Raw genomic sequence first — 23,613 nt, 5'->3', positions numbered from 1 at the left:
AATTTTAATGGCGTGCGGCCCACAAAACGAGTTTTAAATTTAGTTTAATTTGCAATGTGCGAGTAATTCCAATCCCTTTGCTTTGCAAAGCCTTTTCTTGAGTCCAATTTATTATCCATGCCTATGACAGTACAACGCCCCACAAGCTAATTTTTTAGAAGTGAACAACATAAGATCAATATCCAAAATTTTTGTGTCTGCATCTACTAGCAAGTCTATGTTAAATGAAGGTGCGGCTCGCGGTTTTACACAGTTATTTGTATCTGGTCCTCCTGTATTGAAGGTTGCATACTCCTGTCAAATGAATGTAATGCCTGATATTTAAATCATTAAATCAAATATAAATTGTTTTTAGACCCACAATCAACTGACTATACCACAGTTGGTTCTGCTGTTACAACAATCTCATCAAATTTAAGCGAGATGACCAAAGGATTGAAATTAATGGCTGCTCTGTTAGAAGATGACAACATAGGTGACAATCTTCTGAAGGTATAACATAAAAATGCCATAAAAATTTTCATATTTTTTGTTGTTTTCATCCTTTTTCAATTGGATATATGTATTTATTCAGGCTGCGAAAGATCTGACAGCAGCCATCAATGATTTATTGAATGCGGCGAAACCGTACAGTGACGAACCTAGACAAAATCTTTTAGGAGCTGCTGGAAAAATTGGTGACGCCAGTCATGAAATTTTAAAATATATTGGAGATGGAAACGACCAGGAATTTCAGGTAAAGGTTGTGTGACATTATATGTGTACTGTACGATTAATTCATAACGCTCTGCAATATTACATAATTTTGATCTGTTGTTTATGAATACTTTTTTTTAGGATACTCTCATGAATTTGGCGAAAGCAGTGGCAAACGCGACAGCCGCTCTTGTTTTGCAAGCAAAAATGGTGGCAAGTAAAAGTGAGGATCAACCGACTCAAAATCGTGTTATTGCCAGCGCTACACAATGTGCTCTTTCCACTTCTCAGCTTGTTGCGTGCACAAAGGTATATCCAACATGTTTCTTTGTTTAGTTTTGGAACCTGTCTAATTGGTGGTCAGTGAAATGGAGCAGGGTTTTTTAAACTAGGGTCCCTGGATCCCTGGAGGTCTGTGATGACGGCACAGGGGGTTCGCAACGATATGAAGCGTCTGATGGATCTTTAATGGTTGATTTCAATCAAAATGTCATTTTATGGTTCAGCCATGTGGGCAGATATTCATTACTGTCAGAGAAGGCAATTAATATTTTATTGCTTTCTGTAACAACCTACATGTGTGAGGCATGGAAATTAGATATGCCATGGGGACAGGATGGGGGTCTGTCAAAACTAAGATTCACAAACCAGGGTTCGTGACCTAAAAAGTTTGCGAGACTCTGAAGGAAATTGTAAAACATATCAATGTTTTCAATCATCTTTTTCTGCTCTCACACTCAATCAGAATCAATGTTATTGATGTTTATACGCTACTGATATAATATAGGTAGTTGTTTTGCCAAATTTTCTCTATTTCAACATGATGCCCTTAATTTATTTATGAAATAACTTTTAAATTTAATATTTGTAGTGGGTAATACGTTACAACTATGTGTTTCGCCAATCTTACTCAAACCTGCAACTGTAATTCTCTCAGGTTGTTGCTCCGACTATCAGCAATCCTGCTTGTCAAGATCAGTTGATTGAAGCAGCCAGAGACGTTTCTCGTGCAGTAGATGGATGTGTCGATTCCTCACATCTTGCAACAAGCGATCAAAATCTTCTTCGAGAGTTGGCTAAAGCAGCTACAGATGTTTCTCGTCAATTGAACCGTCTCATTGATCATATTAAACTCGGAGGCGATGGAGAAGCTGGACATTATGATGATGCTTGCGATACTATCTTAAACGCAACCGATAAATTGTGCAGTAGCATGGGGAACGCTGCAGAAATGGTGAAGCAAGCTAGAGTATTAGGGCAGGTAGGATATTTAAATTTTGTAAAAAGTTTAACATTGATTCAATTTGTTGAATTTCAAGTTTAATAGATGTATCTTATTATTGGTATTTGTTAGTGTTTTTTTGGTTCACCAATCGTCAAGATTTAATAAACTCAAAACATTAAAGGTGGTTACTAGAGTTGGTGTTGTTCGTTCAAATTCACATAATAATTCGGAACGTATTAGATTCGATTGCACATCCCCGAAGATTGAATAATTTTATCAAATTTTTTTTTATTTGAATGTAAAAATAAATGTAGGTGTGTAGACTTGATGCAGAAACAAAAACACTTCTTTTTTGAAGAAATTGTCTTTTTTAAAAATCACTAAATAATATAACTACAACTTCATGATGATTGCTTTATAATTAAAAATGTTTGGAATAAAATGAGGAGATTTCGTATGACCATTTTTGGTAGTATTTCTGCATGTTTTTCCTCCAACACACTCAAAATTTATCAATTATGTATGTTTTGTTTGCGGTAATCTAAATTTCAACAAAAATAGAGAGAACGCCCTTTTTTAATGATTTCCTCAATTTATTTCAATATAACAAAAGGTTTGACTGAAAAATTTAAGTTGTATCAAAACGGCTACCTAATTTTATTAGTTTATTTCTGCGAGTCCTGAATTCATAATGTGTATAATAGATATGGAGTATTGGTATGTATTTTAATTTAGAAACTGAGTCATATTACAGAATAGTTGACTGGTGCATTATTCTCAAACTATTTCCTTTCTCAGCAATGAGTAATACAATACATCACATCCATGCATCAGTGTTTCAACGTAGAGTGTTATTCTATTGTTTTTATCATAACTGTTAAAGTATTCACATTTAAGAATTTTGGTCGGAGTCACGTGTTGTTTCATACTTCCTTATTTGGAATCTACTTCCTGTTTTCAGGCGACCTCTGACCTTGTCAACATGTTGAAACTTGAAGCAGAAACTGAATCTGATGACGATAGACAGAAAAGATTACTTGCCGCTGCTAAGTTACTCGCTGATGCCACTGCTAAAATGGTGGAAGCAGCAAAGGTGAGGTTTTTTATGAAGTCTATTCATTGTTTATTAACAGGGTTTCCCGAACTGGGGTGAGAAGACTTCACAGGGGGTCCACAATGATATGAAAAGAGCTTGATCGATCTTTAATGATTGATTTTATTCGAAAAGCCATTGCATTGCTGTCAGAAAAGGCAATTAAAATTTTATTGCCTTCCGCAACAACCTACGTGTGGCAGCATTTTCAGCTCTTACCAATGTGATTACCAAAATTTGGGTTGACATTTCTGTAGAGTCGGATCTACAAGTTTTTTTTGTCACAAATTGCTCCGAGAATCGATAAATTATGCAATGAAAAGCAACCTCGTCCATCACATTAATGTCGTTTATGTTGTTGTGTTGTAAATGAAACATTATCCTTCCTTGTTAGTCAGGCACAGAAATTGGTACGACATGGGGTGGGTGTGTCAAAACTAATATTTCCAAATAGGGGTCCACAGACTCCACAGCTCAAAAAGTTTGGGAAACCCTGGTTTATTAAGACAAATATATGAAAGCCACTATTCCCTAGTAGCTACTTTAATGATTATATTGACTCGAACAACTTCAAATTTTGGCGATCGGCATTTGCTGGCATATATCGCACCACCATAAAAGTTTGAATATAGTTGCTGTTGACATTTGAGTAGTTGCCTATAACTTTGCTTAGAGGTGAGTACTTCTGAGTGCGTGGGTGTGACTTCGCTTTGATCTAATTTTCCTAAATAATCCACAATTTTTAGTTACATTCTGTACTTCTAAAAGCAGACTTTTTTCTATTTTTTCATTCTAGGGTGCGGCCAGCAACCCTCACGATTCCCAGCAACAACAACGATTGAAACAAGCGGCTGAAAATCTTCGATCTGCAACAAACTCCGCAGCACAGAATGCACTTCGCAAAAAATTGATGAGGAAATTGGAAGCTGCTGCAAGACAAGCTGCAGCATCTGCAACACAAACTATAGCAGCAGCACATTCAGCAGATCAATATAACACCAACAAGTCCAGCCAACATGCGCTTATCGCACAGAGCAAGGTATACAGCAGATATAATAGTCAATTTTTTGCTTCACAGCTTTCAAAAGTCTTTTTATAGTATGAGAGGCAAAATGGATTCAGGGTAAAATGCTCATAAACCAGATATAGGGGAACTAGAGAATAGGTTTCAAAATTTTTTTTATTTTTCAAACGATCTTATTCATTTATTTTTATCATTTCCATTTTCAAGCCATTAACTTATTTGATGATCCGTCTGGAATTTGGGGACCATTTTACGAGTGCCCTTGCTTAAGAGATACCGCAATCAGGCTTCATACGCTTTTTAATGATTTTGTGTGATCTGATAAACAAACAACATTCAATTACAATATTCTTGAATGTCACACGATGCGATTTTATTTACGAGACATTTGGTATACAGTTCAAAATAAATATTTGGTCAAATGTGGAGAATAAATCACGACTTCGGAGCCCGAGTTTTCTTGGAGTCGCATCTTTAAACTCACAGAAATCGAAATGCAAAATTTTGAATTTTCTGGATTCTGAAGTCAGAATTTCAGACATTTAATCGGGATAATCGAAGTCAAAATTTCGTACAAAAAAAATTTGACTAATGGTATTTAACAGTCAATAAAAGAAGGCTTAATTACGCCAAAGTTTTTCCTGTAAAAATAAAAATTTAATTTTCACTGTAATATTGAGCTGTAACCGTAGTAATAATTTCCACAGAAATTGAAGTCTTCTATTCTATGTCAGACATTGTTATACATAACCATTTTGCTATACATATGCTGTTAACCAAAAGCATTAATACAGGTAATTTCTCTATTCAGGCACTTCAAGAGCAAATTCCTGGTTTAGTCCAAGCGATCCGGGCAAGTATGCAAGATCAAGAAAATCCAGCAGCTCAACAACAACTCATCAATGCTTCTACTGATTTTGTACAAGTAAGATTTATTTTTTCTCACTTCCGCCGGTTTTTTGTTTTATGTGTAATACCTTGGGCCATGTTTTAGGATACAACATAAGTGAGAGGACATTTTGTCTCCTAAATTTGTAATTGCTTACCTGTGGTTTATAGTAGAGAAAAAAAATTCACAAGATTTAAAATAATCAGTCGTCTTGTATTTTGGAAGGGAACACTTTATTTATTCGATGTGGAATACTTTGCTATAAACAATAGGAACACTTTATTTTCTCAATGTATAATATTTTGTTATAAACAATACATGAATTTTTTTCATTTCCTCTTATCAGCCTGGCAGTAAAATGGTCGCATCTTCAAAAGCTGTTGTACCAACAATCTCTGATCAAGCAACTGCTTTACAACTTACTAACTTCACCAAGAAACTCGCAACTGCCATCGCAGAACTAAAGACAGCTACATTGAAGGTATTTTAAGTGTATTATAATGTTATTCGATGTGGACTGGACCTAGGGATAGATCAGTTTGCAAATTGTTGTTTTTACTGGAAAAAATCGAAAAAAATGTGTCAGATCGATTTCAAATTTTCAATAGGTAAAGATGAAGAAATCACTACAAGACTAATACTTTGATTTATTTCAAATTTTCTTTGAGTCTCGTTCTGGGATATATTGCGCCGTCATGTGGGATTCTATCATACTTGCATGCCAAACTTTTCAGTAAACTCCATGCTCAACTATGGCCTCACAAAGTCACAAGTACCGATGTTCACCTATTTGGAGCTTTGCACTTTTCTTCACTAATTGCCGTAAATTCCTTGTTCCCATCCTTCAGAGAAAATTCAAAAAAAATTTTCTTTATTTAGGCTTCTGAAGTTTGCGGACCCAGTGAAATTGACACTGCCTTAGAAACAGTTCGTGCTTTGGATCAACAATTGTCAGAATATTGTAATGACGCTCATGCTAGAAATCTGCTGCCACTTCCGGGACAAACTATGGCCAGTTGTGCACAGGAACTTGGAGCTACTTCAAAGAGTGTTGGAGGATCTATGGCACAACTCTTGACTGCTGCCGCACAGGTTAATAAAATTACTATGGGTGTTTAAAACTTCAGTTCGAACAAAATTTTAAATCAAAGAGTTTAGGAGTTTTTTTATGATATCTAATGTTTTTCTGTTTTTTTTTTCTTGGAGATTTGCAATTCATTCAGCTAAAATTATGGTTTGCCAATTCGAGGTCTTCAACCCAAAAAGGGTGAAATTTGAATATGAAGTTTTAATGCATTGAAGAAAACTTGGTATTTTTGACTTTTAAACTCCTATTAATTTTTATTTAAATACTGTGGAAAAATATAGTGGAAATTCTTTCAAACATTGACTAGATGAGCATATATCACTTTGTAATATTTTGAAATAACTGCAACATTCACTTAGTTTTGAAACTCTCTAATATTGTGCATATATAATATGCCATAAAATTTGTGTCTTCTCAAAATTCTGGTTTTAACCGGTTAGAAATGGTTTAACACTAGCTTGAAAGACAGGCCAGTTACATTGTTCAAAAACTATATTCATCATTTCAGGGTAATGAAGACTACACAGGTGCAGCCGCTCGTGACACTGCCACTGCTTTGAAAACATTGGCGAAAGCAGCTCGAGGTGTTGCAGCCAATACCCAGGATTTGAACGGACAATTGCATCTTCTTGGTACTGCCCGAGACGTCATGGATAAATCTCAAAATCTTATGGTGGAAGCTAAAAAAGCTGTTGAAGATCCTGATAACCCAGAGAATCAACAGAGATTGGCTCAAGTGTGTTTCAGATTATTCATCTAATGAGACACATACACTATAATAACTCATCTTATTTGTTCCTTATATAAGCCATAGATAATATAATGGCACATGCTCAGATCCATATTAATATAGAGATATTTTGACTGTTTGACCCATCCATTTTGTTTTGGTCTTTGCTTATATCGTTTGTATCATTTTCCAGGTTGCTAAAGCAGTATCCCATGCTCTCAACAATTGCATCAACTGTCTCCCTGGGCAACGTGATGTCGACGAAGCATTGAAAAATATCGCAGAAACAAGCAAAAAACTCCTTTCCAGTCAGGTAGTAAATTTTTCTTTATGACCACTGGAATACAATTAGTAATCTGCAATATAAAAACAATCCAGAATTTTGTTTTACACTTTTGTTTGAAATCCACCATGCTATTCATGCTTCATTTTTGAATTGGCAATCCATTTAGAATAATTTTTATATACTTATCAGGATTTTTTGGAACAATATGAATAATTCAAGTTCAAATTTGTTCTGTTTATATTTTATTTTCGTTTTCATCATAATTCGTTGGCCATCTTTTGTTTTCTTGGATTCGTTATCTAATTCTCTTCGTTTCTTCTCATCTTCAAAGTATATCAATGGAATTCTGTCAACAAACGTAGGTCAAATGGGTCTACATTCAGGGGTAAGATAAACAGCACATATGCACTGAGTATGAAATCATAGCGATATTATGCTTAAATTGCTTTGCCTGTGAGTCTTGTGGCACGATATTTCACAAGTGCGTAAGGGTGAAAGGTCACTGAATACTGTAATGCAGGAGCGTAATTTTTAAAGGGGATGGGGGTTCGTATCAGCTGGCGGGTCAACTGGAAGGGGGAAAACGTTGATTTTCAAGAGTCTTGAGGGTCTTAAAGCGTTTCAAGCTATGAAAGATTTCTTTGTATGGTACAGAAAAATGCCTGTTTTTACATTTCAATATGGGGTGGGGTTCAGACCCACAACCCCTTCAACTGGCTATGCCCCTGCTATCATGCAGTTATTAATGCTTCAGAAGTTTTTGTGATGTTTGCATTTTTCAGTTTTCGTGTTTGGGATATATATAACTGAATGTGTTTGTAAACATAGATGGAAACGCAGAATGGATAGTTTAGATTACAGGGATGACAGAAGTCAAATAATATTTCACTATTCCGAATAAATATTTTAAAATAAAAAATAGTGAACACATTTTAAATAAGAATTATGTGGAAAATTTCATACGGTAAATCATAAATATAAATATATATAAATATAAAGGTCATTGTTTTCTGTGTAGTTTGTTACCAGTTGACATAATATACATCTTGATATGCTTGTCTGAAGGTTCAAAATTTCTAATTTTGAAAAAAAAAAAAAAAAAATTTTAAATTACTTGGTAAATTTAGACACTCTATTGAATAATACCGGTATGTAGAATTTTGAATGTATTAAAATATTCCATTTGTTTTGGTTATCCCTGATATTGTATCTGTCATAGAGAGTTATTTGAATATAAGTGTTGCGGACAATATTCATCAATACTGTCATCTCACAAAAAAAATTTGCCCTGTATTACTAATCCATAGAAATAATATCAAGAAATTTAAATTTGCCATAAAAACAATTCTTACATTCAAAGTTAGCTATTCGATTCGTTTATTACTCTGAGACCATTACTCTGAGACCGTAATCTCAATATGATAAAAGCAAAAACAAATAAATACATAGATACAAATAAATAGGCTTAGTAATAAGCAATGTATACTAAAATGCAAAAAATTTCAAAATAATTTTAATGAAACAACACGTGTACATACATGCTTTCATAAAAAAGTCCCACAAATTATTTTATAACAGCACAATTTTTGGTCAAAATTTGTCGTCAGCAGGAATAGTTTTGTAACTTCTACAACCCTCAAGTACTAAAATCTATAACAATATCAAATATAAATTTGAAGTTGCCAAATTAGACCTTGAAATAGGCCTAATACTTGTTCTACAAACTATTCATTGTGATATTATCATTCTTGTCGACCATTACACATTGTTTTGCATACCTCACTGCTTTATTAAAGTTTGCCTCACTTATTGCTATGCATGTTAAATGCTCAAGGTTATGTGAGTTTATCGGCATCATGATGACACTGTTTCTATGTTATTTCCCTATATTCAGTGGAAGTGAAATTCATGCCATATTTTCTTATCATATAAAAGAATCTGTACTCAGAGGTGCACAATAATATGGTTTGAAACTGTCATTAATGTGAATGTTTTCATTTGAAATCCCGGTACAATTACCGGTAGATGTTTTAATATTGACTATATATATATATATATTAATATGTTACCAGTTTTACAAAGCGAAGTCTCAGATAAGAATTTTAGACTATTCAAAAATGTGGTCAGCCGAAATCATGTCAATCTGATAAACTATTTCACATTGAATGTGCCCCCCCTAAAAAAACTGAATCCACAGTAAATTTGGAACATCTTCAAGAGAGAATACGAAGTTCCAATAGAATTTGGGTTCCATTTTCAGGTCACCCTGTATATATATATACAACAGAATACTTTATTGAAATTTTTTGGCAATCACTCCAAATTTTGTTCCCAATGTTTGAAGCACAATTTTTTAATGTATCTTTCTTTGTTTCAATCTTCTTAACTTTCTATATTCAGAGCAAAGTTAATGGATTATTTTGAATCTATTTGCGTAAATACATATTTTATATTATCATCAGAAAGATGCTTGTATTTTAACTTAGCTCAATTAAATTTTTCAGATTCAAACTTCATCTCGCAACTTCCAAGGGGCACAATCCGGTCTAAATCACGCTGCTGAAGAACTGAACATCGCAGCTAGTGATTTGGTCGGGGCATCTCGTAATTCACCAGAAGAATTATCACACGCTAGTCAAAACTATACTTCAAAATTTGCAATGCTATTGAACGCCGGAATGAATATGGCTGGACATTCAAAGGTAAGACCAAATTGAGGGGTATTAAGACAAGCTGGCGAATATGCAAATTTCAAAAAGGTTTAATTGAAAATTATAATTAGACAATTATAATTAATTAATAATTGTACAAATTACTCTCCAGGACAAAGAAGACCAGAGTGAAGTTGTCAGTAATTTGAAGACTATTTCTATGTCATCCAGTAAATTGTTACTCGGCGCAAAAGCATTATCTGCCGATCCAGGAGCTCCAAATGCGAAGAATCAACTTGCTGCTGCAGCGAGGTAGCTATTTTCCATTTTTGCAAATGCGTTTTTTTACAAAATGTCAATATATTAGTCTTCGTTGATCCGCCAAAAGGTTGACCAAAAAATAACAGAATCCATAAATTTCTTAAATTGCTTCTACAGCAATAAAGAAAATGTATTTAAATCGAACTGTTTTGTATAATTGTGCCCAAAAGTTTCAGTAATGTATGACACTTTGTACAAAAGTTATGCTATCTCTAGAATATGTTCTATATGACCTGGTTCTGGTTTTCATATTTACCCCGTATCCAGCCTATTTTCCTATTCAAAGATAGCACGACAATTTTGTTTGATGGACATTGTTTCCACTCGAATTATAATTCTATTTTGTACCTTCGTTTAACAAATTTTTTTAACTTTTCTTACAGAGCTGTCACTGAAAGCATCAACAACCTGATAACACATTGTACAAAGACTGCACCGGGACAAAAGGAATGTGATAATGCATTGAGACAACTTAATGTAAGTGTGGATGGTCATTTCGCATTAGAGATTTTCGAGCAATTTTTAAGAAATTGTTAAATTTTATTTCAGACTGTCAAAGGCTTGCTTGAGAATCCGAATGAGCCAGTGAACGATTTCTCATATTTCGATTGCCTCGAGAGTGTTATGGAAAATTCGAAAGGACTCGGTGAATCATTGAGTGGAATCTCTCAACATGCAAAAAATAGCAAACTGGAAGAGTTTGGGGAATCAGTAACTAATGCATCAAAGGCTTTGTGTGGACTTACAGAAGCAGCAGCACAGGTGGGTGGCTTGGACAATTTATTAGAAAGGTGGCTGTATCTAAAAAAACTCATTGTCAAAAAATGTGATTGGAAATAGAAGTATTTTCGAATTGAAATGGAAATCATTATGAAAATATAAAGTTAGCCATTATTATAGTCTCGCTTTTTCAGACTTCAGAGTTGAAAGTCAAAGCCAGTGTCAAGTTTATCGTCCAATCGGTTTTTATCCTGAGTTTTGTTGATGTTGTTATTTGAAAATACATACTTGAGTTTTGTTATATTGCTATTTTAATTTGCATAGTTTTTTTATGTCGCTTTTTACAACTTCAAGTGTTGAAATTTGGCTCTGACACTAAAAAAGATTGAGAACCACTGCCCAACCCCAGTGGTTATCAACCAATGTTACATGACACCCTGGGGTTCCGCTCCGCCAGTACAGTCCAGGGGTTCCCCAACTTTACATCCAAGTCAGGGAGTCTATATTAATATATGTATGTTGTTAAAAAATAATCAATTACCTATTAGGTTTGCCACTATTATTAAACTTGCTACAGTTTAAAGATAGTTTTGTTTTTCAGTAATAGGTTTTCTTTTATCCATATTTATAGTTCTTGTTACAGCCTTAGAAATGTTCCAAAATGGTTCTAGAATCTGTATTGTTTTACTGAGTTTCTGGTCCACTGTAAAGGTTAAAAAATCCACTGCTCTAATCATTAAGGCTAAATTCTTCAGGATGTTTTTCATATTGAGTCTTTACTTATATTTTTTCATAATTTTTTATCTTTAGGCTGCCTATCTTGTTGGAATATCAGATCCAAATAGTGAAGCTGGCACTGCTGGACTTGTTGATCAAACACAATTCGCAAGAGCAAATCAAGCAATTCAAATGGCTTGCGAAAGTCTCGTCGATCCATCGAGCAATCAATCTCAAGTAAGTTATTTTATACTATCTAGCAAGAGTGAAGATAGCTATCCTGAGTGATTCAATAGTCTCACTGCACACTAACACAAATATATTTTTGTAACGCTTCATCTGACCAAGGTCAGACTTTCTCAGACATTGAACTATGTATGTCTAAGGAAGTCTGACCTTGGTCAGATGAAATGTACAGGAATATATTTGTGTTAGTGTGCAGCGACAGCGAGAATATTGAATCACTTAAGTCAAGTTACGATCTTTTTACAAAAATAATTTTTGAGTTTTTCACTTTTTTTATTTTCGATTTTTTAGGTTTTGTCTGCCGCCACTATCGTTGCAAAGCACACTTCCGCTCTCTGCAACGTATGTCGTATTGCTTCTTCCAAGACCTCGAACGCTGTCGCACGAAAACATTTTGTGCAATCAGCGAAAGAAGTTGCCAACAGCACTGCCAATCTCGTCAAGTCCATCAAGGTAAAAAAGCATCAAAATATACCTTGTTATCCTGAAGTATCTATCAGTTGGGGTCTTGTGAGATTAATTACTATCCTCTATCAGTTGGGGTCTTGTGAGATTAATTACTATCCTCTATCAGTTGGGGTCTTGTGAGATTAATTACTATCCTCTATGCTTTTGGTATGCGATGTCTATGCGATGGTAGATCAGTATCTGAAGATGCTGTAGCAGGAATTAAAATGAATGTTCATTGCCTTTCAAAATTCTTGCCACACTCTAATGCAAATGTATTTCGTTAATCTTCATCTAAAATCCGACTTCTTCAAGCAAACACAAATCAACCGTCAATATATAATCTGTATCAGTTTCCTTCAGCTGTTTCTAATATGAATTGAGACATTTTCAAGGCAAATTCCAATTTACAAAATTCGGTACTCCCGTAGAGTGTGTACTGTGTACCAGGTTAGGGTTAGGTCATAATTTGATTCCGATTTTCCTTATTTTAGTTCTATTATGAGTTCGGGGACTGTCTATGTTAGCCAAGTAAATATACCCCCTGCCTATAGGTTTCACTCCCTTTACACAACTTGATGTAAAATAGGCGAACAAAATTAGTTACCTCCATATTGGTACACACATTTCTGAAGCGCCCAAAATCAATACCAAACTTCTACTTTTTATCTTTTCAGGCTCTTGACGGAGATTTCTCAGAGGGAAACAGAGCAAATTGTGCCGGCGCGACAAAGCCACTCATCGAAGCTGTTGAAAATCTAACAACATTTGCTTCCAACCCAGAATTTGCAAGTGTACCGGCTAAAATTAGTGAGGAAGCTCGTGAAGCGCAAGCCCCAATTATTGAATCAGCTGCTCAGATGCTGGACAGCTCGAGCGAGTTGATAAAAACAGCAAGAAAACTCGCAAATAATCCAAAAGATCCACCAACCTGGCAAGTTCTCAGCGGACATTCTCGCGTTGTCTCAGACTCCATTAAAAAACTTGTGTCATCTATAAGGTATTGCTCTAATTTATGATATTATATAGTGTATTTTTAGCGGGATTTTATTAATTTCAACTTTTCTGAACTTCTCTTATTGGCTTAAATATTTTAACATTTTCAACGAAACTCTGTATCGGCAAGGATATATATTAGCTATATTATGTTTTTAAACGAACCAGAACTTTTGCGGCATTACATACTTCATTATTAGTACTCTCTCAGATTCCGAACATGCCATGTCACTATAGTCAGGTCTAGAAGTTTACCTCACACATCATAAGGGCCCATGGCAATCATTATTCTTCACGCTCTCTTGTACAAATCATTATTAATAAAAGGAACCTTATGCATACTTCTACCCGGGGTTGCAGCTAGTTCTATTTAGCGTTGTAACTGTTATGAAATTATATAATGGCAGTTGGGTAATGATCGGCCATTGTCGGATGTTTGAAATAGAACAAGCTAAAGCGAACATGCGGGTGACACAGGAGGCTGGGAATCATTTAACTGTGTTTTGCTGTTAACAGAGATCACTTTTTAGTTTTGTAAGCATGCGGGCACTTCATGGCATCATGAATTATACCTATGGCACATTACTAATTTTAGCAAAACTCCCTTGCTAAACAAATCATGGCCGTGTCTCTCCTGCTTCTACCTAGACTAAACAAGTCTGTAGTTGGTGACTTTTGATCGTTATTGTTTTTTAATATTATTATTCATAAAATCTGATATTCTAATGAATTCATGAAATTTGTAGGGACAAGGCACCAGGACAAATAGAATGTGATGATGCTATCGATTCCATCAATCAAGCCATACGTGATCTCAACAATGCATCTCTATCTGTTATGAGCCAAAGTCTGCCTCTCAGAGACGATAACACCATGAAAGGCTTCCAAGAAAAGGTAACAGTTTTGTTGATATCCGCATGTCATTGAAATACCATTTTATGCTGAGGCTATTTGAAGAAGGTACTATCTGAGATGTAATCAAGCAATTGCATGGGGCTCTAACAACATTTGATAGAGCGTCATCTCGCGGAAAAGAACTCTAGCATACGCTTTTAAAAAGCCACGAGTGTCGTGTTAGGGACTAATGGTAGACGATAATGAAAAATTCGGAAGAGACCATACAAAATGGCCTCTGGGAAACTCTGGTAGATAGGGTTAAAAGAGCTCAAATCAATCCCCGGCGCTAAGTGTTACAAATACAATTGCACCTCTGATTACCTTTCGCAGCTTCGTAAGGCATATTGCTGCACTCTTAGTGTGGTTCACGTAACCGATGGTTCACTCGTGGCTTCTTTCACCATCGAATGCATACATCCGTTTGAAAATCATGTTGTATTTATGGTTATGCATATAGAATCAAAATCCATAACTTATTTCTTGTGGCAAACACTTCAAATTATTTTCTATTGTCAGGTTGTTAACACAGTTAATGAAATTGGAACTTGCGTTGACCCGCTTGTACATGCTGCTAAAGGAGATGCATCTCAACTAGGACACAAGGTAATAATGATAAGTGATAATATTTTTTAACATTTTTTTTGAAAATATGGCAATGTTATCGATGTAACTTGCATAACATAAAGAGTCCCCATATTATTTAAGAATGAATTGCAGAATATTTGGTTTCGGCCACTCCTGATTTAAATTCAACTTTTCCTTTCTTGAAAAACTGTATATAATAACCTTGAAATATTGTTAGGTTGCTCAAATTGCCAACTACTTCGAGCCTCTCGTCAATGGCACTATCGGTGCAGCTTCAAACTCACAGAATCATCAAAGGCAAATGGACATTCTAGAATACAGTAAAACACTCGCAGAATCTGCTCTCCAACTTATGTATGCTGCAAAAGAAGGAGGTGGAAATCCCAAGGTATAATAATCTTTAATTTATCTTCACAAAAATATGTACTTATTGATAACTAGTAATAGGTAAACTGAATTACTTAGAAATTACAAGTTTTTTTTTACACATTTTTCAATTTTGAGTCTTAAATTTTTTGTGACGATATTTTTTGCAGGCTTTTCGAAAAACGTTTTTGGTAGGTGTCGATCTGTAAAAATTTTTAGCGTTTGGCCCTCAAATCAAAATAATCTTGAATGTGTAATTTCAGTTCAAAATTTAATAGAAAAATGTCAGTAATTTTAGTGTGCTTTTTAGAGTAATTCTCTACTTGTTTGTATTGCAATCACTCAGCTCAAAATAGGGAACTACGTATAAAGATGAGTCATTACAATCTCTGTAATTTAATGTCATAACGTTCGTGTGTTGACTCAATTTATAAATCAAGTTTCCAATAAGTTATTCATAATATTTGTGGCAGCTAATGTTGTTAATTAAATCAACAATAATTTCATGAAATTTTCACGTTTTTAGTAGTATATTTCATAATTCTCATCTTTCAAATCTAATTTTCGAGCAAGTTAGCATTCGGGCAGTTATTTGAATATTTTATTTCAAAATCTTACATTTTTTTTTATTAATTTTTATTTTTTTTTGTCTTAATTCATGTCAGATCTTGTTTAGCTAATCATGATTTGATTTTGTTCTTGCATGATATATCATTAAATCATTCTTCTGCTTCTTCTGCTTATACTTAGATAAGCTCGGTTTTTGACCAAGCAGAATTCCTACCCCCAGTATAGAACAGGGTTTCCCAAATTGTGTGCCGCGGCATTAGAGCAGTGGGTCTCGGGGCCCACCTTAAAAATAACTAGCTAACAATAAGCTACAAATAGCAGATAGTAAGGCGGAAGTATATTTCATTCAAAAAACACCTTGAAAATACATGGATGGAACGTAAATATCTAAAGTAAAGAAATGTGAATATTCAAAATAAGGCAGGCAAGATCAAATTTAACAAATAATATTTTCAATTAGCTTCCCCCCCTTCAAAAAAATTGTCTAGGTCCCTCGTGTGGGGTGCGCCCCACCGTTCGCAAAGCTTCATAGACTACTGAAACTTAAGTTCAAGTGTTGATTGAATTTTCTTCATTATTGTAGAAGTAATTGAAAAGTGTATGGGTTCTGTGTTTTTTCTGGGGGTTACCCCATTTTATAAATTTAGAAGTAGTTATGATAAAATGCATGCGTTTGCTAATTAGGGATGCCCATCCATCTGAAATGTTCCAAGTTAATTTAAGTTGTCTAATTAATTTTGATTCATAATTATTCGTATAATTATCAAAAACTGATGCTAAAAACATTTCAAAAAAGGCAATGATCTAGATTTTCTTTTTGTTTTATATAATTAAATATCTACTCTTTTTGACAAATATCTAATTTACATATCTTATGTGATATTGTTACTAATGTAATCAAATAAGTTGGTAACAATGCATGGCTGCACTCTGCACATATGCTTCATTAAAAATGTTACGCCATGTCGATCTCTTCCTCTTTTATGTGTTGGGTTATTCTATTTTCACACACACATTGCCTTACACTAGGAAGTAGATATAACTATAATCGGATCGTAGGTGAAAATTGCGGGTTCGAATCCCATGCCCATCACCTCACCCAGGTATTACTAATATCAATGGTAGGCAATGCTAAGCCGTTCCGTTTCTTCAAAACTTTTATATCCTTTTATCTAGCGATGGCTGATCTTACATAATAAAAAGCATATAAATATATCCTGCAAAATAATTTTCATTAGTGACCTATCTTATTCTTCAGTAAATATAGTTTGTTTTATTCTGTCTCTTTCCTATTTTTGGTGGTGTACTTTCATTTTTATGACTGTACTTATTAGTTTAATTTTGATGCCATTTTATTAACAAAAAAGTTGATTGAATATTTTTGTAATTTACATTTAATTTCATCTTAGTTTTTCTTGTTTTTTTCGGCATGCTATTTTTAATTTTTTATTCCAGGATCTTCAACTTCACATGCATAATAATTCTATCGGAGAATTTATTCGACACGACCCCAACGGTCCTAAACTGGTTTGTACAGAATTATTTGAAATAACCAAAATTTTTGTTTTCAATCTCACACCGCATGTTACTTGGGTGTTCAAATTCTGGCACTTTTTGATTTTTTTGTCTCTTGTTGTTTTTTTATGTTTATTTCTAAATTTTGTTTATAACTTCCAACTGCCTTAATGCTAACATAAAGAGTATATTTTGCTCTGTGCTATTGGTGTTATCCATTATATACAATAATACAAAATAATCATCATGTGCTCCACAATTAACTTCACAAAATCTAACACATCATGAATTTTTTTATTTCGAATTCTCATAATATGAAAATGTATCAATTCAAAATCTATACATTTTAAACACTTTCATATATCGAGGGTTTCAAGAAAAATGGGGCGAATGAAAATAAATTATTTGAAAATGTAGCAAGAAATACTTCAAGCTTAATACTTTAGAGAGCATAGCCCTTTTAGGCTGAAGTTTGTTTTCAAGATAGTGAAAAAAGGGCAATACTTGAATATAATACTACCCTTTTCCTAGAATATATTTGTGATATAAATACTTGATAAGTGGGAAAGAAAAATGGGATAAAAAATTCATAAGTATTTCATAAAGAGTTACTGAACTTTATATACAAATATGACTATGAGCCCCCCTTCATTTTCTCGAAGCAGCTTTTTCAACTTTCCCACTTTTGAGCTATAGCCCTCGATATACTAATTTAGTGACATAAAACCACCCAATTTATATGCCATCACAAATAATATTTGTCAATTATAAAAAAAAATATATTTAAAAAGTTTGATATAGCTTTTCACTGATTTTCTCCCATGCCACATCCCCAAACACATGTGTATGTGTAGCATATGTGTCAGGTCCAAATGATGTGATGTTTAAAAAAGTCGCGGGAGTATTAAATTTAGTACATATCCATATATGGTAGGAAGAAATTATGAAATTTTTTTCACATATTTATATTTAACATGTGTGTGTGTGTGTGCGTATGTGTGAGTATTTCATAACCTAATGCACATTTTCTTCTAGTCAACTGAGCTGATCGCAAGTCATCAATATAAACAGGTCATCTATGTGGTAACATTGTATTCCGTTAATTTTTATTTGTCTTTCTTCGTTTGTTAGCATGTTTGATTGTTGTTTTAGAAATAAATTTAGTGGATTTGTTTTATCATCGAATCATATTTAACGGAACTGGGTGTTGAATATAAGCTAGGTTCATATGTGATCCATAATTTGTATGTATCTGAATTGTATAAAATCCTGTTTGTTTCAAATTATCCTAATAAACCTTTTTTGCCCCAAAATCATGTCGTATGCCAAATTGTACTCGCCTACTTGGTAATATTTGACATTATATTATATTATTGATTGGCAAATATGGCAAATTTTTTAAATAAATAAGCACCAATTTTGAATATTTGTATTACTGTTAAAATATATCTTTCTTGAAACAAAAAATTTAAAATTTCTGTAAAAAAAAATTTGGTATATGCTTAGCCCATTGTGTTACGAATTATTTAATTACTGATGTTCAATTTTAATTGCAATGCTGCTAAATGAAACCTTAAGATAATTTAAGTTTGATTTTTTGTTTCATGAATAAGTTAAAATCAGTAAAAATAACGGTCAAAATTTTTTCACTTAAGCTGGTTCTCGTTAAACTAGTGATTTCTTTTCAGTTAGCATAGACTTGGAACATAACGTGAAATTTTTTTGATGAAGAGTTTAAAATAGAAATACCTAATTGTCTTTTATAAATAGTGTAATTGTCATTCGGTCATTACAAATTTTAAAATATTCAAATCAGTATATGATTAATTAGTATTGATTGTTTCTTTTTGTTATTTAATTGAGTGATTTCACATAATTTTTATGTTCAAGTTGCTGGTGACCTTTTGTAAAAAGAATAATAAATCGTGTCATGGTTAAGAGTAATTATTAAACTAATTAATTAATGATTATGAATGTCCAAATAATTTAGTAATGAACTGAATCTGAGTTCATTCGAAAAAACAAAATTTTTTCATATTGTATAAAATTTTGGCTTGTACCGAAACAAGATAATAAGAGTAATTATTAAACTAATTAATTAATAATGATTATGAATGTCCAAATAATTTAGTAATGAACCGAATTCTGAATCTTAGTTTATTTGAAAAAATAACAAATTTTCATATTGTATAAAATTGCGGCTTCTCTTATAACAAAAGCAAGATAACTGATTATTTTATACATAAATATGGTTCATTATTCCAACAAGTTTTGAATTTATAAAATGTTCAGTTTTTTTCAATTACAAATTATTTGGGCATAACTAGCTAATGAATAAAGGATTTTTAATAGCAACTTTACTGTTTTGTTATGTTTGTTTAATTTTGTGTGGTACCCTAAGACGTTGGTAATTTTTTTCTGTTTCATTAACATTAATGAATATAGTCTTGTTTTGTATGGAGTCGAATGCTGTCTGTTTCATAAAACTGGTTTATTCTCATTCATGTAATGGGTATGTGTCCAGTTTTTGATACAGATTGTCATCTGTAACTCTCCATTATTGATTATGTATGTGTTATTACAGGAGTGTGGAAGTAGCATGCCAATAACTAACAAATTTTAATTTGTATTCATAATATAAATAATATGCCGCAGTGGAATCAAACTAGCTCATGTCACTTTTTAAAGTTTAAAAAAAATTGCATTTGTGTAATTTTTCGACTTGCACATCTAAAAATGAACATAAAACACTCCTTAAAATCAGGTATAGCTGTGGAACCCAGACTTGAAGATAGCCCTTGGTTCATAATAGCAGAAGATCAAAAAGGTCCATTTCTGAAAAATGTTACATGAGCTACTTTAGTTTTATTGCGGCGAATAGTATATCTAGGGATTGCCAAAATTGAATGACTTACTATTCCAAACACATTCTAAATAATATTTACGAATATTAACGAATATATTTCTAATTGGGTCGTGGTTAATGACAGAGAAATTTTCAGAAATCATTTCGAGTTTATTGAAATTAAATTTGGTTATACAGAATGATTGAATTGAATCTTTGCCTTCAATGCCTGATAATAAAATATCAAATGCAAATTTTCTAAATTTTTCCTAAAATCATGATTTTAACATATTGAATGCCTCAAATTTTGAATGTATGTTTTATTTTAATAATTTCTGAGGATATTTATTCCTAAACTTACTGAATTTAATATGTGTTAATCGAAACATGAGCAGTATTTAATTTTTTGTACTCACTGTTTTATTATTCTAATCAAATAATTTTATAAAAATTCATTCTCCATTTTATATGCTTAGTAGAAAAATTATTATCCTGACATATAATTTGGAATCGAAAATTTAATGATTTAAATGTATATGGTATATGGCGTAATTTTATGCACATTTGTAATTTATAGTAAAAGTTTACAATAATCCTTTTACACTATTGTATCCTTCATATCGGAATAATTTCTGAATGATCAGTCTATTCAAGTTAAAGTTCTCATCATTCGTAATTTATCTTTTAGGCTTACCTTAAAACCTTTCAATTTCATGCTACAGGCGACCAACACCCATCAAGCGATAGATGAGGCTGCGGAAGGAATGAAAGAAGCAATAGAAGATTTATTGAAATCGGTAGAAGAAGCTCCCGAAGCTCTTGTTTCGGGAATGGTTGATTCTATCAATAAAGCTGTTTCAGATGTAAGTATATTCAATGGGGGTATGGGGCAGTTTTCACTTCATTGCCGAGCGAATATTAATACTGTATTTAGCTATACAATTTTTCATTCTAATATTTTTAATATGGCTTCTTTCTCTGAAATACTTTGTCATCATTGAAATCTTAATTATGTTGATTTTAGGTATTGATCTATAAATCTAAATTTCTGATTAAATTATTTATTTACGATCATGACTATAGTGCATATGCATGAAAATATTGCTATATGCAAAATAAGTTTGTATGAAAGTTTTAAATTTTAAGATCCAAAAAACAGTACCCAAGTCATTTGAAACATGTTCTAGAAAGAACATAACTTTTTGGACAAAGTGTCCTAGATTACTGCACTTTTGTGTACAGAAGTACCGTAAGTTTTCAATGTAGGTGTTCAATAAATTTTGATGGACCAATATCTTTTTTGAAAATTGTTTAATCCAAAACCCAAGTTATTCACTTTTACAAACGAGATTTTAAATTTTTCAAATCTGAAATTCATTACAATATATCTGTATTTCAAAGTGTAATTGAACATAAAATCTAACTAAATCTTTATTTTCAAACCGCAACATTCGTATGCTTTGATAAATACAATATTTATTTTCTTAGGTTGATCAGCCTTCTGACTATGAAGAAGGAAGCTTTGCCGAATTCCAAACACGAATGGTAAAAACTGCTAAAGCAATTGCTACAGTCAGTAAAGAAATGGTGAGTTCGGCCGTTGTAAAACCAGAGGATCTCGGACCTCAAGCGAAAGAATTGACTCAAGAATTCACAACACTTGCTAATGACAGCAAGGGAGCCATTGCATTTGCTGACACAGATGACGTAAGTTTTTGGAGATTTTTATTTTTGACCTTTTTCGAACATAAATTATGGAACTATTATTTTGGCCATTTGAAAAAAATGATGAAAATTTTGCATTATTAACGGTTACATATAATTTTTTTCTATTGGCCTGTAATAATTCAAGCATTTGCTAAATAGCAGCTGTGTTGTTTAGGTGGCATCCATATATGGCAAATGAAATAGAATCTAGACATGAAATGAAAAAATCTAGACTATGATGAAAAATTCCTCTTTACTAACAGATATATTTTTATTTATTCAGGTTGCTCATCAAATTAAGAACAGTGTTTCGGAACTCGGTAAATCTTGCATTGATTTAGTATCGGCATCTGGTGCCGTACAAAGTGATCCGAGAGATCCTTACTCTAAGAAAGAACTCACTCAAAAATCGAGAGGAGTTGTTGAGAAGGTTTGCGATTTTTTTTGTAATTTTGTGAGTTGTCAAAATAACTATAATTTCTTATTTCTGATAGATCTAGAGATAAAATATTGGATCAAATATAATCTAGATTTATGGTAAAATTATTATTTAACTCAAAATGTTTTATGTTTTTGTGATTTTTTTTGCTGTGCACAATATTTACGCTTCAAATTCATTTTTTGTAACATTAAAATGTCAAACAAACAAAAAAGTTTTTTTATTGTACTTTGAGAAATTTATTTTACATATTGGTTATAAATAATCCTCCTTTGCTATCTTTATAATAAATATGAAAAAACCTATTTATATTTTTTTCTGTGCATTTCAGGTCTCTTTTGTTCTCGCTTCATTGCAAGCTGGAGCACGAGGTACTCAAGCATGTATCAATGCACATTCTGCCGTACAAGCCATCATAGGAGATCTCGACACCACTATCATGTTTGCCACAGCAGGCACATTGAATTCTGAAAATGAAGCAGAAACATTTGCTGATTACAGGTAGATTAGTACCAAATTTGATTCTCATTCACAGTCTGTTACTTTATTTTAACCCAAAAATTTAATTAAGCTATCAGATGCATTCATTATTATTATCTATTTTTCAATCAAACAGAGAGAAAATACTGACAACAGCCAAGGCCCTTGTGGAAGACACCAAAAAACTTGTGTCAGGAGCTGCACACAGTCAAGAAATGCTTGCTGGGGCTGCTGGATCAGCTTCTGGCACTATTACCAAATTGGCAGACATTGTTAAACTTGGAGCAGCCAGTCTCGGAGCTGATGATCCTGATACTCAAGTCGTTCTGATCAATGCTGTTCGAGATGTAGCGTCAGCACTAGATGATTTGATAACTGCCACAAAGAATGCTTCTGGAAAATCTGCACAAGATAATGCCATGTTCCATCTGAAGGCATCTGCAAAAGTATGTTGGAAATTTTCAAATAAAATTATGTAAAATGAAAGGAGAGATTGAAAGTCGACAAAATAACTAAAGCCTATGGTCATAGTCTTATGAAGCTTCAAGAACATTTACTGAGTGTTTTGTTTATTGAAACTGACTTGATTTTCAGATTAACAATTGATTCAATTGGAAACAATATTACTTTGATAGGATTTTGATATTTATCGCAGAGAAAGGAAAGTACAGTATGAAATGATGTGAAATTCTATTTTTTTTCCTCAGGCTATGGTGACCAATGTTACGTCGCTTCTCAAAACAGTCAAAGCAGTTGAAGATGAAGCAGCAAAAGGACCACGAGCTCTCGAACAGACTATTCATGCCATCAAAACTGAATCTAGGGTAAGTGACTTCATATATTGAATTGTTTTTTAGTCTGCATCAAACTGAAATTAGTTACATTCGATGTGATAAATTTGAAGTATATTCATTTGAAAATTGTCATTCAGACAAAATTGATGTTTATTCTTCTTCTAAAAATAGTAGAAAATAGAAACTTTATAATCCAGCAGTAATTGTATTAATATTTCTACATATACAAACTAATTGCATTGAATATATATCTAATGGTTAGTGCCATTTATTTTAAATTAAGTTTC

At 33.0% G+C, this 23,613-nt stretch overlaps 1 protein-coding gene across 8 annotated transcripts in view; it reads left to right on the top strand.

Annotated features, from left to right (window-relative positions):
• Positions 1-23,613, top strand: part of LOC120332624 (talin-2-like) — a 43,840-nt gene that overhangs the window by 13,709 nt on the left and 6,518 nt on the right. For 2 of the 8 annotated variants that reach the window (XM_078119188.1, XM_039399912.2), the window contains exons 14-42: positions 356-492; positions 575-736; positions 838-1,005; positions 1,634-1,957; positions 2,883-3,014; positions 3,811-4,053; positions 4,850-4,963; positions 5,274-5,408; positions 5,807-6,019; positions 6,523-6,750; positions 6,938-7,057; positions 7,362-7,415; positions 9,535-9,732; positions 9,854-9,993; positions 10,386-10,479; positions 10,552-10,764; positions 11,533-11,676; positions 11,977-12,138; positions 12,810-13,132; positions 13,875-14,022; positions 14,542-14,628; positions 14,828-14,998; positions 17,002-17,073; positions 20,629-20,769; positions 21,395-21,613; positions 21,897-22,043; positions 22,384-22,553; positions 22,669-22,978; positions 23,240-23,356. In XM_078119188.1, the coding sequence (XP_077975314.1) occupies positions 356-492; positions 575-736; positions 838-1,005; positions 1,634-1,957; positions 2,883-3,014; positions 3,811-4,053; positions 4,850-4,963; positions 5,274-5,408; positions 5,807-6,019; positions 6,523-6,750; positions 6,938-7,057; positions 7,362-7,415; positions 9,535-9,732; positions 9,854-9,993; positions 10,386-10,479; positions 10,552-10,764; positions 11,533-11,676; positions 11,977-12,138; positions 12,810-13,132; positions 13,875-14,022; positions 14,542-14,628; positions 14,828-14,998; positions 17,002-17,073; positions 20,629-20,769; positions 21,395-21,613; positions 21,897-22,043; positions 22,384-22,553; positions 22,669-22,978; positions 23,240-23,356 (4,886 nt within the window). Of the gene's footprint in view, positions 1-355; positions 493-574; positions 737-837; positions 1,006-1,633; positions 1,958-2,882; positions 3,015-3,810; positions 4,054-4,849; positions 4,964-5,273; positions 5,409-5,806; positions 6,020-6,522; positions 6,751-6,937; positions 7,058-7,361; positions 7,416-9,534; positions 9,733-9,853; positions 9,994-10,385; positions 10,480-10,551; positions 10,765-11,532; positions 11,677-11,976; positions 12,139-12,809; positions 13,133-13,874; positions 14,023-14,541; positions 14,629-14,827; positions 14,999-17,001; positions 17,074-18,096; positions 18,133-20,628; positions 20,770-21,394; positions 21,614-21,896; positions 22,044-22,383; positions 22,554-22,668; positions 22,979-23,239; positions 23,357-23,613 lie in introns of all 8 variants that reach the window. The other 6 variants (XM_039399916.2, XM_078119189.1, XM_039399919.2 and 3 more) reach the window with 4 other exon arrangements.

The sequence above is a fragment of the Styela clava genome, chromosome 13 (assembly GCF_964204865.1).
Source record: "Styela clava chromosome 13, kaStyClav1.hap1.2, whole genome shotgun sequence".
In the NCBI taxonomy this organism is placed as follows: domain Eukaryota; kingdom Metazoa; phylum Chordata; class Ascidiacea; order Stolidobranchia; family Styelidae; genus Styela; species Styela clava.
The sequence above is the reverse complement of the archived record's forward strand: the minus strand, read 5'-3'. Positions and strand labels throughout refer to the sequence as shown.